At 43.7% G+C, this 16,280-nt stretch overlaps 3 protein-coding genes across 3 annotated transcripts; 1 reads left to right on the forward strand and 2 right to left on the reverse strand.

Moving 5' to 3' along the window:
• Nucleotides 1–35: 35 nt before the first annotated feature.
• cdcp1b (CUB domain containing protein 1b) lies at nt 36–11,855 on the forward strand. Its single transcript, XM_076051693.1, has 13 exons — nt 36–776; nt 2,928–3,146; nt 3,253–3,594; nt 3,959–4,174; nt 4,510–4,857; nt 5,501–5,710; nt 5,825–6,184; nt 6,338–6,694; nt 7,027–7,224; nt 7,345–7,701; nt 8,221–8,577; nt 8,667–8,748; nt 9,262–11,855. Exons 1-13 carry the CDS (start codon nt 713–715, stop codon nt 9,755–9,757), a joined length of 3,606 nt encoding a protein of 1,201 aa, XP_075907808.1. The 5' UTR covers nt 36–712; the 3' UTR covers nt 9,758–11,855.
• On the reverse strand, nt 11,417–12,873 carry clec3bb (C-type lectin domain family 3, member Bb). Its single transcript, XM_076051694.1, has 3 exons — nt 12,613–12,873; nt 12,375–12,479; nt 11,417–11,823 (listed from the first exon to the last, which is right to left on the reverse strand). The coding sequence occupies exons 1-3, from the start codon at nt 12,704–12,706 to the stop codon at nt 11,417–11,419; spliced, it is 606 nt and encodes a 201-aa protein (XP_075907809.1). The 5' UTR covers nt 12,707–12,873.
• An 803-nt stretch (nt 12,874–13,676) lies between these two features.
• On the reverse strand, nt 13,677–16,021 carry exosc7 (exosome component 7). Its single transcript, XM_076011711.1, has 8 exons — nt 15,904–16,021; nt 15,640–15,741; nt 15,276–15,370; nt 14,668–14,833; nt 14,459–14,529; nt 14,256–14,379; nt 14,004–14,159; nt 13,677–13,851 (listed from the first exon to the last, which is right to left on the reverse strand). Exons 1-8 carry the CDS (start codon nt 15,958–15,960, stop codon nt 13,747–13,749), a joined length of 876 nt encoding a protein of 291 aa, XP_075867826.1. The 5' UTR covers nt 15,961–16,021; the 3' UTR covers nt 13,677–13,746.
• Between the last annotated feature and the right edge of the window lie 259 nt (nt 16,022–16,280).

A 16,280-nucleotide genomic window follows, 5' to 3' on the forward strand; every position in this document is an offset into this window, starting at 1 on the left:
ATCGAAGGAAACGGCACCGCTCAATATTGCCTCCAATAGCCCGCTGGACGATTTGCGGACTGTCATTTGCGGTGGTTTAAGCATTTTGTCGGCCAGATACTGAACTCCTCTCAGTATTCTTCACACCCTTCTCTCCCCTCCCTTCCCCTCCTCTCCCCTGCCTCGTTTTGGGGATAGCCTCCCGCAGCACGATGCCAACCATCCCCGGTATGTTTGGCTCTTTATAAATAGGGCTGCCGCTGTCTGTGCCAAGCAGGAAGTCACACAAGGGCTCGAGTCTTCTTCATCATCTCCCTCCGAATCCGGATCCAGCACCGACATCTTATCTGTCAGTATATTATCGATCGACCGGCTAAAGAGCAGCAGGGGGGCAGCGCAGGAAGGAAGCCCCTCCCCCCCCCCGGCCGTCAAGTCCGGGCAGGTAGCCTTCAACCTTCTCGTGCGCGACCCGACCACGCCCTCCCTCTCTCCCTCCCTTCGTCGCGCAGGTAGAGCGGCCGCGAGGGAGCAGGAAGTGGCCTCCAACGTCAGCTGTCGTGGTCGCTGCGGATCGAATCTTTTTTTAAAAAAAAAAAAAAAAAGAGAGAGAGAGAGAGATAAAGAATGCTACACCGTTTATGTTAAACGAGGACGCCAAACGCTGATAAAACTTTCTGTCCGTGGAGGTTTTTTTTTCTTTATGCTTTAAGAGCGGGTTTGGGGTTTCTTAAACATGCGGCTCAGCGGCACCTGTGCACTCTTGGGACTGTTGGTTTTGACGCTCCAGGACTCAGCAGGTGGGTTTTGTTATCTCTCTCTCGTATCGATCAGGACACATTTATGTTGTCAGATTGTGGTATGCGTTTCTCTATAAAAATGTGTGTTTTGTTTAAAGAAAAATAGGGGTAGACTGACAGACGATGACGCATATTTTTCTGTAATTTGCGGCGTCGTTTCAGGTGTTTGCCAATTGGGTTAAGACCAACTTTGGAGGTGCTTCATTTAAACGAACACACGCATTAAAAAAAAGAATGTTGCGCAAGTCGTTGTCATGTCGGCTACTGCTGAAGAACGATGAATTGAGCGGAGCTTGTTAGACTAGAATCTTCAGTATCAGTGTATATGAGAAACGTTCAGCTCAGACTTCTTGACCTGCATTTTTCAAAAATGTTTGCGGGGCATTTGCGGAGCTTCCTGTTAGCCTGAATTCATCATGACTTCATTAATGATTGACCAGCAATCTGCTGTTACGCGGTGAATCTGGCAGGCCTAGAGTTTCATTTCATGGTGGTTCGATCTGGGCTTCTCGAGATATAATCAGAGTAAACGTGTTTCATTCTTCTATATTTTCTTGAGAATTGTTTTTCTGTTTTACATGTGACATCACTATTGAAAACAAACGAACCGAGAAAAAAAAAGCTGTAATATTTTTCTGTGATGTTTTCATGTCCTCACAAGTTCAGGTTGAGAATTCCTGGATGCTGTCTGTGTTTTAACTTGCACTGCTCCAAAAGCTAACTCACGAATAGAAAACGAAAAAAAAAAAAGCCCTTAATTCACATATTTGCATACTTGATACGTGATAGTGACATGACAACAGCACATACAAGGTCAGTGAGTTATTCGTATAAATGTATGTCAATTGATTTTGCGGGACTTTGCAGGAACATTGTCCTTTTGTTGTCATTTTATGTGAAACCGCTTCCCTAAAAAACGGAAGGTTTTAAGTAAATTGATGTTATGTTTTCATAGATTATGTATCATATCAAATTAGCGTGCTCGAATCCATTCTTGTGTTTTTTTTAAACAAACATACTGAAACGCATCTTAATGTTGACACAGTAACAGCGCAGCCTGCCTTCATATTTATTATAGAGCAGTTTCTATGGATTGTTAAAACTACTCCACCTGAGGTGCACTTTGAAGTCAGGGCCCAAGCCATGACTTGCTGTAACCAAAAGTCAATAAATTTGCTTGGGTTTGTCACTTCGTTGCTCAGACATGGGTGTGTTTAAGAGCCATTTGCTCAGATATGGAGAGCAAACTGACCATTTAAAGATTAACCTCTTTTTGACCAGTGATAGTGACAAATTACAGATGTTAGTTCAGTTTAATGTGTAGTGGTTTATTATTGGAGGCTTACGAAAATGTTTACTTTGTTGAGACAAATCAAGGTTAGGCACCAGGTAGGGCTGATAAAGCTAATCTAAATGAAATGTCTATCAAAGAATAATGTAATGTATAATGTCTATAATGAATAATGTGCCTCTATTCTGTCAGGGATCTCCCTAGAAAAGACAAAAGTCACTTAACTTCTTATGTTTGCTCTACTTGCCAGAAAGTCTGTGCTGAAACATGCACTTCTTTGTGGTGCCCCTTTGTGATGTCACAAAGGCAACCAGTACCTCTCCCTGGTTCATAACACCACCTTGCTGTTACCTTATTTTTTCTTCCTTTTGACAAAACTGAGGAAAAAGCAACTAAAGCCTTCAGTTTCTACTTTCAGCTTCTGCTAAAAGCATCACTTTTTGCAGGAGCTGGAACTGGTTTTTGAAGGACCAAATATACTGTTTACTTGGTTTAGTATTGTTTTTTTATATTAACTTTCAATAATTGTGTGAGACTGTCAACTGCGGTACAGGATGAAATGTTAAGATCTGAAAATGGGTTTAATGTGTGACCATATTGATAAATGCTCCAAATGCTCCAAATGTTGCAGTTCTGTTTCAGTTCTGTTGAGAATAAATGTTTCAAGAGTTCGTCCAGTTGGTCAGCAAGACATAACTCTAAACATAAAGATGTTTCTCAAGAAGCAATTCCAACATGTTCAAACTGCCACTAATGCCACGTGATTGCCTCCTCTGCATAGTTCTCTTCTACCCATGCCAATTACCAGACCTGCGAAATTTCCTAACTCATCGTCTGATAAACCACATTTGTTCCCTCAGAATCTCTGCAGACGGTGGTCCGCCCTGACAAAGGTTCCACAGTCACAGTCTCCACAGAGCTGCCCCTCTGTGCTGTGTGTAAAATCAGTGGTGTGAACGACACAAAGAAGTCCTGCCACTCCTCTTTGCCCCTGGTACCTGACGAGGAGGTCAAGCTGCTCTTTAACTGTTCACAGCCTGTTGATCAGGCGTTCACTGTGTTGATTTCTCGCACCATCGGTGAGACTGCAAACCTTGAGACTTTTAATTGAAGCAAATCAAGCGGGGGACCTAATAATCTTAAGGAACTAATAATAATCTTTGTGTGTTTTTGGACTCCAACCAGAATGCACCAACGATGCCTGCAGCCCGACAACCGTGGAAGCTCAAACCTCCTTCCTCACTGACTTCTCCAGAACCTTCACCTGGGAGCTGAAGGCACCCAAGAAGATAGTCGTGGCTCTGGACATCCTCGGGGAAGGACTGGTGGAGACGTCACAACAGTGTCCCGGTGGAATGCACTATTCAGTGGCCTATTCTGAGGCAGAAGGCGGCGGCGGGACTCGGTATTGTAAGGGGGGCTCTTTGACTCGGTTGGACCTGGCCGACCAAGCTGTGGTGACTCTGCAAGTCCAACCAAAGGCTGAAGTCTCATCAGTGTTGTTCCAGACCTCCGCTGGACCGTTAAGTAAGTTTTTAGTAACACGTGTGTGTGTTGAATGAGAAGAATTTATTAGTTTGGAAATGCACTTCTGGAAGTGATAATGTATATTTCAGAAAGATCCCCACAAATTAGGCTTTATGCCAGTAAAAAGATGTGTTTGCAATGCAAAGCTAATACTTCTCACTCAAGTAGTTAGTGGTCATTTACCAAAATTTGACCACAATATGTTGCCCCCCCCCATAAACTATACAGTAAACATTAACACGGCTGTGCTGACTTTATCTAGCTAAAGTATTATTTGACAAATGAACTCGCAGAAGTAGTTACCAAGAGTTTGTGTCATCCTGTCACACCCTCTGTTTCCCTCTGCTTTATATATTCAATTTAGAGGGCCGGACAATGGTTGTAAGTGTTGATTCCAGCACAACTGTGGCCATTAGTCGTGTTCCAGGGGAACCAGAATGTGAAGTGTGCTCTGTTGACGGATCAACACCCAACTGCAGCCCAACGGAGAAAACGCTGACCAGCAGTGAAAACCTCTCACTGGAGTTTGGTTGCCCAAAACCTGAGAATGTGTACACTGTAAAGATAAAGAAGACAATAGGTAAGAACCACAATTGAGATTTGGTGTTTACTGTCAACAATCACACTGTCAATTAAATTAAATGTTGGCATTGGTAACTATTTTGGAAAAAAACACGTTTCTTTTAGTTAGTATAAATGATTGAAACAGTAATAAAAATTGTCACAATAGATATAGTTAAATTATTCATTATTCAAGTTGGTTTTTGGAAAAACCCAAATTAAATATTTATTGTCGATTTTTGGACTTTTTTCATTTAGATTAGTTCTTTTAGGACATATTGACACGGTTCAAAATATGTGCTTATCGTTATGATTTCGATGATTTGATGATTTTTCTTCTTCTTTGTCTCTCAGAGTGCACAGACAGCTTGTGCACTCCTGCTGCAGCAGGAGTTGATCCTGAACTCTTCAAAGGCTTTCAACGGTCCCTAACCTGGGATATTGTTGTACCAGAGAGGACCGTGTTAAGTCTAGTCTTCCCAAGTGGACTAAAGTTAATGTCTGGAGTAGAAAAATGCCAAGATGACCAGCAGTACACAGTTACCACAACTAAAAGTGAAGGGATAGTTAAAACCAACAGCTACTGCAAGAGTGGAGCACTTCCTCAATTGGATCTGCTCGGTGTGACAACTGTGACAACAGAAGTGCCAAAAGACGGGGAACCGGAGGCAACGGCTTTCACTGTGAAGGCAGCACCAAGAGGTAAACCTCTCTTCTTCGTCTGTACTGTACACATAATTAACATAGAATAAAAACATCAGGAATGCTCTCAAAGTTATTAGCTAAACCTAGGTCTTGAAGCCAGCTTTCTTTTGTCTCCCTAAAAAAAAGAAGAAAATCTTGTTGAATTCATAAAGAAATGTGCACGTAATGTCACTTGCATGACTTTCAAAGATTTTAAGATCATTTTAAAACATCCTGCGTCGGTGGTTGCTGTCTGGATCTTGGAAGACTTTCCATCCCCGATAGTTTTTCAAAAAGCTGTGAGGGGAGGCACAAACACATTACCAGTTGCTGTGCAGAGAACAGCTGCACACACATGTTCACTCGATCTGGTTGTGGCTTGCCAGGTTTCCGCCTTTTCATTTGTTTTTGTTTTTAAATGTTACATGAATAACTGACTGCTATTGTACTCGGGAAGAAATTGCACAGTATGTTCTATGACCATCTTAGGACCATCTGGCTTAGCATGCTAATTTTAAAAGCACCAAAAAATTACTTTTAACTGAGAACAAAATATTTTATCTTTCTAAATCGTTTACCCTTTTGCTTTACCTCCAAGAAAATGTGCAAAAGTGATTTTGCTAAGCATTCTAATGATGCACTGCATTTTTTTTTAATCCAGGCAGCAAAAGGATGGAGGTGACTCCCGATCCAAACACCCATATCGTCATCACTAGCACAACTCCTGAGCCGGACTGTAGTGTGTGTAAGACTGTTGACTCCAAACGGCAATGCAGCACCAGACAGCTGAGGCTCAGTGACCCCAGCTCAGTTGAGTTCGGCTGTCCCAAGCCTCAGGATGTCTTCAGTGTGGAGATCAACAGGGAACTTGGTACAGAGCTTAAAAATATATATACAGTATATTTAAGAAAGAAATGTATATCATACAAATGCAAAATATAGTTAGATGAAGCAAGTGCCTAAATCCTCTTTCTATAATTTCCAGACTGCTCAGATCCCTCATGCTCCACTGACATTGTCCAGGCCGAGTCCCCCCTCTTCTCAGACTTCAATCGGACCTTCACGTGGGACCTGAAAGTTGACTCCAGTCGGGCCTTCCAGTTGGACTTGCCAGAAATGGGAATGCAACAGATTCCCAACGAGGAGACCTGTCCGAATGGCCATACATACTCTGTTATTGTTTATCTGCGGACTGGTCCGGCAACTGTCGCCACCTTCTGTAAAGGAGGAACCGTGACCTCCATCATGGCTCGCTACAAGGGCCGTCTGTCTCTTAAAGTTCCGGGGAACACAGCGATGGACCCTGTCGCCTTCAAATTCAAAGTGGGGCCGGAGGTGACCTCCAGTAAGCTAAAAGTCACACCATACTTTCTCTTTTATTCAGTCTTTTCTATTGATAAGCCACTCCCAAATAAAAAAAAGCAAGAATATGACCTATCATTAATGATTTATGTTTGCACATTTTAAACCACGGTTTCTTCTCCTTGTGTTCCCCCAGCGTTGGCCATTGTGAAGGTCACCCTGCCGCGGGGACAAACGGAGACCGAGTTCATCACGGCCAACTATCCCAGTGATTTCCCTGATGATGAGCAGATGCAGTGGGACTTCACAGTGCCAGGCATGCACAACTACTCGATGCACTTTGTCGATCACACGGCCCCAGAGTGCCTCAGTAAGGAGGTGGAGGTGTACCACAAAGAAGGCAAGAAGGCCACCAAATTGTCTCTGACGGGTCGCCAGCTGCAGCATCAGCAGGGCAACTTCAACGTGGTGCTGAAGAACTGCAAAACCAACACAACACTTCCAGGCCTCACCTTGAAATACAAGGTGTCGGTCATGAGGAGCGGCCATCCAGGTACAGAGCTGAAAGACGAAGAAACAAGAGTGGGAGTCGGCTATACCATAAAGTTGTAGATTCTGTTCAGTCAGTCGTTTGTATGCATCTAATAGGACATTTACAAGGTTGTTAAAGTTTTGAAAATATTTTATAGTTGTAGGCTCCTGCCTGAGTTCAAACCTCATGTTTAAATTCTCAGTTTCATTATAGGTCATCTGAGCTAATTTCTGTGTTTAGTTTTGGCCAAATATAATCAAACAAGACTCTAAATAAATGAATACAAAGATTTAATCTCTTCTTTGAATTAATCCACTATTATTAAACGACATCATTTTTTTGTCTCCTGGCAGTCGTTTGCACAGTTGATCTGACCAAACACAAAGGGGTGTCTCTGCTGATCGAGAAGGTGGGTTCCGACCCCTACTGTGAAATGAGCGTTGAGTCAGTGGAGGAAAAGACGATAGAAGTGGCAGCAGGAACCAAAGCCAGCCTCTCCTTCCTCGACTGTCCCAATGAAGACCTGCGCCTGACGGCCAGTAAAGTTATCAGTAAGATGCTTGCTGTTTATGACAAAAAACTCACATTTCTCTGTTATGATCAGTATATGGTTGCGGACCAACCCTTCTTTATTGCAAAGTTGCATTTTTACACTTACTCATTAATTACAGGTTGTCAAAACATGACGTCATGCACACCGAGCCTTCTCACTGTGCCCAAACTCGACGCCTGCCTCCCGATGCCCCTTCACAACTTCACCTGGCACCTCAGCATCCCTCAGGACGGCACCCTGGACCTGACGTCCCCCACCGGGAGCCTGCAACAGTCTCTGCCTGGCCAGGAGTGCAACCAGTCCATTTCCCTGCACGTGGCCGAGAGAGGCGGCCCTCCTGTCGGACAGTTCTGCTTTCACGGAGCCATCCAGAAAATCCAGGCGCACACCAACCTCTCTGTGACGGCCACGGTGAGCGACTTCAGCAAGTCCAGGGGGCCGTTTCTCAACGTCAGCTTCAGTGAGGAGATCCCAGGTGAAACAGTTTTCTCTTTTTATTTTTTTTTGAATTTTCAGGAGATTGACGAACGTAGTACATCATTTACTTAGAACAGGGTGAAATTCTTATTGTTTTATCTGACAATCAGTCTAAAATTCAACATTCACAAACAAACAGCAAATTAACTGAAAACTAGTGAATTACTGTTTTTAAACTGTTTTTACTGATTTAAAATCACATTTCAACATTCTGGCACATTATTAACTTTAGAATGATGGTATACTACAGTATTAGTGTGGTCCTGTTGGTTTCAAAGAAAAGAATTTGAGTCAATTATTATTAGTTTATTCCTTTGAGGTATTCCAAAATTTCAGACTAATCAAGTAATAAATTAGTCAGATCATTGGTGTTTTAAAAGGATCCAAAAAGCATTAATAACTAACTACACAACAGCATAACAATTAAATCCCACAAGAGGGCACCATTGCACCATTAGCTCTTTCACAGATTACTGACGCTCATCAGTACCCTGATCCCTCTTTTTTCTTTTTTTAGAAACCTTTATTTACAGCGTCACTCCAAGAGCGTCTTCCCCTGCTCTGATGGCCACTCCCAACTGGCCTGAGGGCATGGCGTCCTTCTCCACTGTCTCCTGGATAGTGACTTTACCGAGCCAGTACCAGGCGGCCCTGCAGTTCGTCAACATCAGCCAGCCCAAGTGCAAAGACAGGCACACCTCCATCAAAGTGAAGATGCTGGGCCAGGAGGAGGAGATCTTGAGCCGACGGGAGGACGAGAAGGCCGAAGACAGGCTGGATGTGCCTCAGAGCTTCTACCTCAACATGTCCAACTGCATCCCTGAGGAAGGACAGTTCGGCGCAGTCGCCAAAATTTCCCTGCAGAAGAAATCAAGTGAGCACCGCGACTGATCTTTGCTGCAGCTGCACCGAACAAAAAAAGAAAAAAATTGGTTCACATCAAAGTTCTGTTTGTCTGTGCAGATCTCTTGGCTATCGCCCTCGGAATAGCAGGAGCTGTGTTGCTTTTGCTCATAATACTGGCTGTTGTATGCATCGTCACAAAGTGAGTGCACCTGTGGAAGGCCCGTGTTTACAACATTCCTGTTGCACCCTAATAGTCTTTCTATTCTTATAAACACTATCAGTCAAAAGTTTGGGCACACCTTCTCATGCAGTTTTTTTTTTTTTTTTTATCTTTCCAACTTTCTACACTGCAGATAGATACTGAAGACAACTTTAAATATGCTTTTAATGAAAGGCGGCTGTTTTGAAGTTATTTTACACTTCTGTTGTTTCCTACATGATTCCATGTCTGTTCAGACGTAGTTTTGATGCCCTCAGTGAGAAACTGCAATGTCAATAGTCATGAGAATGAAAGAAAATACATTAAATTCCTAGGGTGTGTCCAAACCTTTGACTGGTAGTGTATATATTTGTAAATGTTCTTCTACCAATGTTAAATTTGAATGCTACAATACGCTGCCTCCTCCACAGTGGAGTGAAGCACTTTGACATTTCTCTGTTTGCCTTGATTGAAGCCGGGTGTATCATGGTTTGCACCTGCCCTGTCCAACAGGAGGAGGAACAAATCCCGCAAGGACAAGCAGGTCTCCATCTACATGGGCAAGGGCAACGTCTTCCGTCCCGACATTAATTTCACGAAGACGCGGTCGGACAACGAGTCCCACGTCTACGACTCCATTGACGAGACCATGGTGTACGGCCACCTGCTGAGAGAGTCCAGCTACTCCGACTCCATTCAGGACCGTTTCAACGGGACGCAGGTGGACTCCTACCAGACGTTTACGGGCCGCACCGACGGCCAACTGCCCGTCATCGTGGAGCCGGACGGCAAGCCGGAGACGGACCACTACAACGCCTTCCTGGACCCGTCCCAGTCCTTCCACCCGGCCCGCCCCCGCACTCCCATCGACCGGCAGGACAGCATCGGCTTCGAGGACAGCAGGATGGTGGACAACGAGCTGTACACCTTCAAGAGCACGGGGGATATAAACAACATCCGCCTCTCTGCCATGTACACGGACGAGCAGCCGCCCATAGTCGAGGAGTGATGGTGCCGCGTCCGCATTGGAGCTGCTGTTACAAGGGCGTCGTCGCGGCGCTTTGGTCTCACTCAGGGAAAACCCGACTTTGATACGGCTGTGATTGTATGTTCACGGTGTTTGTCAGAGCTCGGTTACTTCTAAGAAAAAAAAAAAACCTTGAGAGATTTTTGTTTTAGTGATTCTTAGCTTTAAGGGGGCTTTTATGGGGAGGTAGAGTCATGTTGTCCAGGGAAGTAAGGAAAGTAAGTCACTGGATGGCATAGGACAGAATAAAGGCTGTGAACCAGTGGAAGTGGCAGCCTGGCTGCGTGAAAAAGACGCACAATTCATCGGTTTTATTTATTAAGACTTGTTGGCTCATGGCTCATCGAGTAAACCAGTTAATTAACTGGAAGGATTTAAAATCACTACATTGGAAAAAAAATCATTTTAATTTATGCTGATTTATATTGGTCAGTTTGCTAGACTCCTTCACGTGGCTTGGCTACCTGTTCCCCCTGGTTCAAGCCTGTGTGTTAAGCTACAGTAATTTCTTTCAACAATCAAGAACTCCAAAGAAAAGGTTCAACCTTTTCTTTTTTTCATTTTTGCTTTGTATGAGGCAGAGGAAGTACGTCAAGTACTTGTTTTCTTAGTGTCTTTTTAAGCTGTTCAAGTTGTCTTTTCTTTTTAACTGTATTTTGCAATAAATTCCAGGAAAACGTCGGGTGGAGAAGTTCCTTGAGGTAAACGGTGCCATCACATTTAATTCCAGCCTCTTACAATCGGTCATTTGTTTCATTAAGGGTGTGGAAGACACTTTAGACCACAGAATCTCCCACTATTTAAGAAAAAAAATTGCAAAATGTGTGGAAGACTTCAGAGCCGAAGCCAACGTTTACCACGGAAAAGTTTTTTTTGTTGTTGCTGAAAGCTGTGAAAGCCAGAGTCATGGGGTCGGGGACACGTGTGATAAATGTAAAGTCTGGATTTATGTGGTGTTTATTTTTCAACCTTTAGAAAGCTTTAGTTGAAGAAATGATGGTGCAGCCTTTTTTCTTTTTCTTTTTTTTTGCTTTTTATTAATGGTCACTATCAGGTTGCATCCTGCCAGATGTTGTAAAGATTACAAAACCAGCAAAAATCACCTCTCGTCTCTCTAAATGACGCGGCAGAATAATTGCTTTTATGCTAATACAAGAACTGAGTGATTGAAATACAATAGTTGTATCAGGATTTTTGAGTTTAAACCAGTGATTCCCAACCTGTGTATTAGTTTGCTGTTTGTCAGAGCTTTGGGGAAAAGAAATAGTTGCTTCCTTTTTGTGGTTGTAAATTGTTTTTTCTTTTAACCCCAAGATGTTGTATAAAAGACATTTTGGACTCTTTGGACATTGTTTGAGATGCTCTCCAACTTCTCTAGTGTTCCTCCAGGCGTTTCATGTGGCCACGAGGAATGCCGCAAATGACACACTCTTCATTCAGGAATAACTGCTTTAAATCTGAGCTGACCCCTAAGACGAGAACGTCAGTCCTGATTCTGACCCAGCTGAGAACCACTGGCTTTAAAACTCTCTCCCCTCCCAAGAACTGCCGGCGACGTGGCACGTCAGCGGCGAGAGCGAAAGCGGCTAACTGCTAACCTTAACCCAAGCGCTACTAATTGAGTCACGGCGTGAACCGAGATCAAACTATGTTGAACTGGCAGACGGAGGGCTTCTCCTCTCGGCAGTTCTCGTCCAGCCACTTCCCCCCGGAGGCTCCGGACAGGACGGCGCAGTTCTGCGAGGCGCCTCCGTCGGGCTGAGGAGGCGCTCTGCCGGACGCGTCCCAGTTTTTGTACGCGATGGCCAGGCCGCTCTGGTCCACCCAGGAGCCCTCCGTTGCCATGTCGTTGACGCCCAGCCAGACCTGCTCGTCCGGCCCGATGCTCTGGCGGATGTAGTCGGCGAGCCGCTCGTTCTCGTCGCTGGACGCGGGCGTGCCGAGGGCGCCGCCCATGTTGTTGCAGTCCTCGCTGGCCGCGTGGTAGCGCTTCCGGGCGGGATCGGCCAGGTAGCACTTGCCGTTGATCTTGGTGCCTTTCAGACAGACTGGGGAGGAGAATAATGGGATTCTTTTGGGACTCTTGCGTGTTGAATCTGACTTGAATTGTAAACGACGCAGCTCATGTTGACAGGTTTGTCATGTTCAAATCTGGATAAGCTTGAGTTAAATTTTAAAAGGGCATTGAGTTTCAGTTTGTCAGTAATTAGCTTTTTTTCTTAATAATTTGCTATTATATAATTGGGGAAACACATCTGTGTTTTTTTTTTTTTTTTTTTTTTTTTTAATCACTGTTGAAACAAACTTGACTGTTCTTGCTCTTGAAAAAAATGTTTCTTAATTTGTAACTCAAGACAACGACCCTGAGGTTAGTTTAATAAATGCACTGCTCACATCATTTGATGTAGTACATCAGTATTCCAGTTCGCAGTCATACACATTAAACAACACAGATTAAAACATTTACATTTCATCTATTTATTTTGCTTTGACTGGTTTTGCTTTTCAGGTTGGAACGGAAGTTGAAATGTTGGGCCGCAATATTGGAAAAAATATTGCATTGACTCCTTTATGAATGGAAGTTGTGATGGAAACTCACCCGTCTGCAGGGCTTGTTGCTCCTTCAGCAGGTTGAGCTCCTGCACAATGTTGTCGATCTGTTTCTGCAGCTGCTCAACGGCGGCATCCTTCGCAGGAGCTGCTTCTAAAATCATCAGAAAGAAGACCGTCAACTCTGCTATGACAAACAGTTTTAGGTACAAATGGTAAATTCTGCTTTGAGGGTATTCCCCCCACCCTTTTCCCCTAGATTGTGATCCAGACGTGTTGTACTGTACCTTTTTTCAGTGGCTTCCTCCTCCCTTGCTGCTGAAACGAGGTGTTGACCAGAAGCAGAACTCCCAGCAGCACGCACACTCCTTTGAACCCCATGTTTTGATCTGTTGCATAAGGCTGCTGCACTCTTGGATGCTTCCAATTTATCTGTCTCCCTCTCTCTCTGTCCACACCCTCCCTCTCATCTTTGCAAACTGGAGGAGGGGACAAATAAAATCCCAAACACCGATCCAAAGTCACTGGCAGGAATAAGAGGCTGGCCTTAAGAGTTTCCTCTGTGGTTCCACATGTGGAGGAGCAGTCTGAATGGCTTGGAAAAGCAGGTCTAGACTGGCAGGCAGCAGGAGCAGCTGCAGAATTTTCTTCATCTAAATAAACCATTGGATTCTCCTATTGCACATTTGTATAAAACACCCCCAAAAAAGATGAGCTTAGTTCTGAAGCAGTTGCCCAGGATTTTAGTTGATGGAACAATAATCATATTCCCGTGTGTATTATGTAGCATTGGGACACAGAAAAAAAAAATCTTTATACACTTCTTTAGCATTTCCTTATGGTTTACAATATTTATCTATTCTAAATGTGTTGTAGCTACTCTCTAAACATGCAATGACTGTTAGTTCTGTGTGAAGGAGCTTGTTTGGGGCTTGTCATCTCTCTGGCAGTACACACACTCACACCACAGTAGGGAAGTGTGGATACGGTCCAGGGTCACATCTGGACTTAGTGGTTTACACAGTTTCTCATCTTCCACGTGGCAAAACAAGAAAGCAGCCTGGACGTTCCTTAGCAACTCCGTACCAATGTTAAATCACTGGGACAATAATGTGAGGCTTATTTAATTAATACATATTTACATACTGTGCAGATACTATTTTTCTATTATTTCCGCTTTCAACTGATGTCCATTTAAATGTCTGGATTATATCATATGCAATGAGCAGTTTGCTTCTGTTTTCTGAACCAATATGTTGCTGGACTTCAAAGAATATATTTATGTGTGCATGCATTTTTTTTAATCCATACAATCTCTAAACCTTATGTAACAACGAGACCAACATGCAACTGCATGTGAACAGTTTTATTAGAAAATGCTGTATACATATACAAATACAGTGCAGACACAGTCACTGATTTTAACTGAGGAAGCCGACTTTCTGTTTCTTCTTTCCCAAATTCTCCTCCTGCTGCAGCAGCTTCATGAGTGGAGCGTGAAGAGCCTTTCCGACCCGTTTACCTGCCTGGAAACGACAGAAATGCATTGTACTTACAGACCTTGTTCATAAACTATGATATGATACTGAGGAACGTCAGAGAGTTTGCACTGCAAATCTACCAGCAGGTAAATTAAAGAATGGGTTGGTTGAGGAGGAGGCCAGGGATCCATACTCACCTCGGTCATCTCGAAGATGCTCTCTGGGTCCAGACTGCCTCCGCCGACCTTCCGTGTGCAGGTGATAGTGCCCTTGTGTGTGACGGACATGATGAGGCTCGCCACAGAGCACGCCTTCTCCTGCAGGGTCGCGTCCACTATGTGCCGGTGTCCCACCTGCAGAACATAAGGGCAGAAGTGAGGAGGTCAACCAAAGCCGAGTGTGCACGGCACTCTCTTGTCTTGCGGAAAAGTCTGATACCATGATCTCACCTTGCACAGCGTCACTATACAGGGAACATTCTCCACGTCGAGTCTCAAACAGTCATACGGGTCGTCTGACAGTTCGATTTCCTTCCCTCCTTCCTCGTCGGCTGATATATGAACTCTGGGAATCCTAACCGCGAAGACACTCCCATCAGAATGAATTTCACTGACTGTAACATCTTCGAAATGCAACAAAACAGTTTACTTACTTTGTGTTAAAAAGAGCGGCCTTGATGGCCACTGAGATGGCATCATACAAGTTGCCGTCACACTGCAGGAGCTGCGGAAACGAATCAGACAGGTTTGACTTTAAATGCAATACGTTGATTTTAGGGTTCTGACCAGTCACCGGAGGAGGTGTAAATGAAATAACTGAATTTCTAAGAGGCGACAGACATAACTGCAGGTTTCAACTCACCAGCACATCCACATAGAGCACCCAGCAGTGCTCTCCTGCACTGATGCACAGGCCCTTCAGGTCCACACTGTGTTTGTTGTTAAAGACTTTGTAGAGAGTGTTGCTCAGCTCCATTCCCAGCTCTTCACCTCCTCTGCCCTCAAACTCAGGGGTTGCATTGGCTGAGCTAGGAGTGTGAGTGTGGGGGGGGGATTAAAAAAGCAATGAAACCTGTGTGAGGTCATCCTGCAACCAGGCCTGGAGGATGTTTCACAGTCAATAGACTACGTGATACAACACTACCTCCTAGTGGCAGCATATCCATGAAAAGGTAGTGGATGTAGAATTTATGATTTTCCCACCATAAAACAGAGGCAAAATGTAGATGTATTTTCAAGTTAGACAAATTTACTGGAGATAATTTAAGATTAATTTGCTTGTTCTAAGCTGTTGTATTTACATAAAGAGCAAGTCCACTTGTGAGTACGACTCCACCATACATCTATTCAGAATGTGGAACTGGACCATTAAAACTAGCAGCTCAAACAGTAGATGTACCCTTTTTTGTTCAAGCTAATCTTGGTTTGTGAAATCTCCTCCCCCCCAGGTCAGTTAATTATTTTACATACCAGTCTACAAAGAACTCCAAGTAGCCTTCATCTGGCACTGTGGGCCTTGGCTTTCCTATTTCAGTTTTAATCCCAACTAGGACCACTGTGTGCCCCTGTAAGAGAAACAAGGTAAATTATGTGAAAAGATTAAAGATCAATGCAAAAAAATTACATGAATTATTCACCATAGGATTAGGTTGACCAACGTTCAGATTTACATTCTTATTGTCCCACTTCTTGACAGAGTATATAGTTCAAAAAGGACCATAACTCAATTTTAACTAATGAAACACCAAAGGGATGTTTGATTGATGTCTTAATTTCAAAAGAACCCGAATCAACAAGCAACAAGCAAACTTCAGTTGCACCCAGCTGGCGTTACCAGTGTGACTTTGGACGATCCGTCTGTGTTGGACACCACATCTGTCTCTATTTCCATGTGCCTGTAATCCTCACAGCCTCTCCCATCCACCCGCAAATCATCCTGAAAAGCAGGAAGCGACATGTCAACAACACCAACACGGTTTCACGGTTAACATACGCGAATGGACGAAGCTAATTTCTGTCTTCAAACACCACCATGTCATTGTATTACTAAACATTTACACTGAGATGTGTTTAGATTAGCACATCAGATAAAACTTACCCGTACACCGTGTAAGATGTACACTTTTTCTGCCTCACTGACTTGCACCGTTGCCATGTTGGGAAGACCACTGAAGGCGTGCGCGCGGCGCTCATTTTTGACGTCATCAAAGGTAGACAAGGAATATTTTATTTTTAAAACACACAAAAAAATAAAACTGGACTATTTTGACCACAAGGTACACACAAGCCGAGAGAACGAAACCGAAGAAACGTTCAATCCACACTCGCAGTATCGCTCTAAAAATTAAAATCAGTACAATAATACAACATTATCGTGTTTTTTCCTAACTTTTGCGTGATTAATGTTTACATTTCATCGTGATGTACATCTCTGTGTATGATAAATTATACATTCTGTAATATTCTGTAATATTT

This window comes from Nelusetta ayraudi, unplaced genomic scaffold (assembly GCF_046127955.1).
Source record: "Nelusetta ayraudi isolate G7.1 ecotype Tasmania unplaced genomic scaffold, CSIRO-AGI_Nayr_v1 ptg000135l, whole genome shotgun sequence".
NCBI classification, from domain to species: domain Eukaryota; kingdom Metazoa; phylum Chordata; class Actinopteri; order Tetraodontiformes; family Monacanthidae; genus Nelusetta; species Nelusetta ayraudi.

Coding starts and splice junctions, on each gene's coding strand:
- cdcp1b (XM_076051693.1), top strand. CDS start 713: ATGCGGCTCAGCGGCACCTGTGCACTCTTGGGACTGTTGGTTTTGACG. Junction 3,147..3,252: donor GTTGATTTCTCGCACCATCG/GTGAGACTGCAA, acceptor GACTCCAACCAG/AATGCACCAACGATGCCTGC. Junction 7,702..8,220: donor CTTCAGTGAGGAGATCCCAG/GTGAAACAGTTT, acceptor TTCTTTTTTTAG/AAACCTTTATTTACAGCGTC.
- clec3bb (XM_076051694.1), bottom strand. CDS start 12,706: ATGGGGTTCAAAGGAGTGTGCGTGCTGCTGGGAGTTCTGCTTCTGGTC. Junction 12,480..12,612: donor GAGGAAGCCACTGAAAAAAG/GTACAGTACAAC, acceptor TGATGATTTTAG/AAGCAGCTCCTGCGAAGGAT. Junction 11,824..12,374: donor GCAACAAGCCCTGCAGACGG/GTGAGTTTCCAT, acceptor TCTCCTCCCCAG/TCTGTCTGAAAGGCACCAAG.
- exosc7 (XM_076011711.1), bottom strand. CDS start 15,960: ATGGCAACGGTGCAAGTCAGTGAGGCAGAAAAAGTGTACATCTTACAC. Junction 15,371..15,639: donor GATCGTCCAAAGTCACACTG/GTAACGCCAGCT, acceptor TTTCTCTTACAG/GGGCACACAGTGGTCCTAGT. Junction 14,530..14,667: donor TGCTCTATGTGGATGTGCTG/GTGAGTTGAAAC, acceptor TCGTTTCCGCAG/CTCCTGCAGTGTGACGGCAA.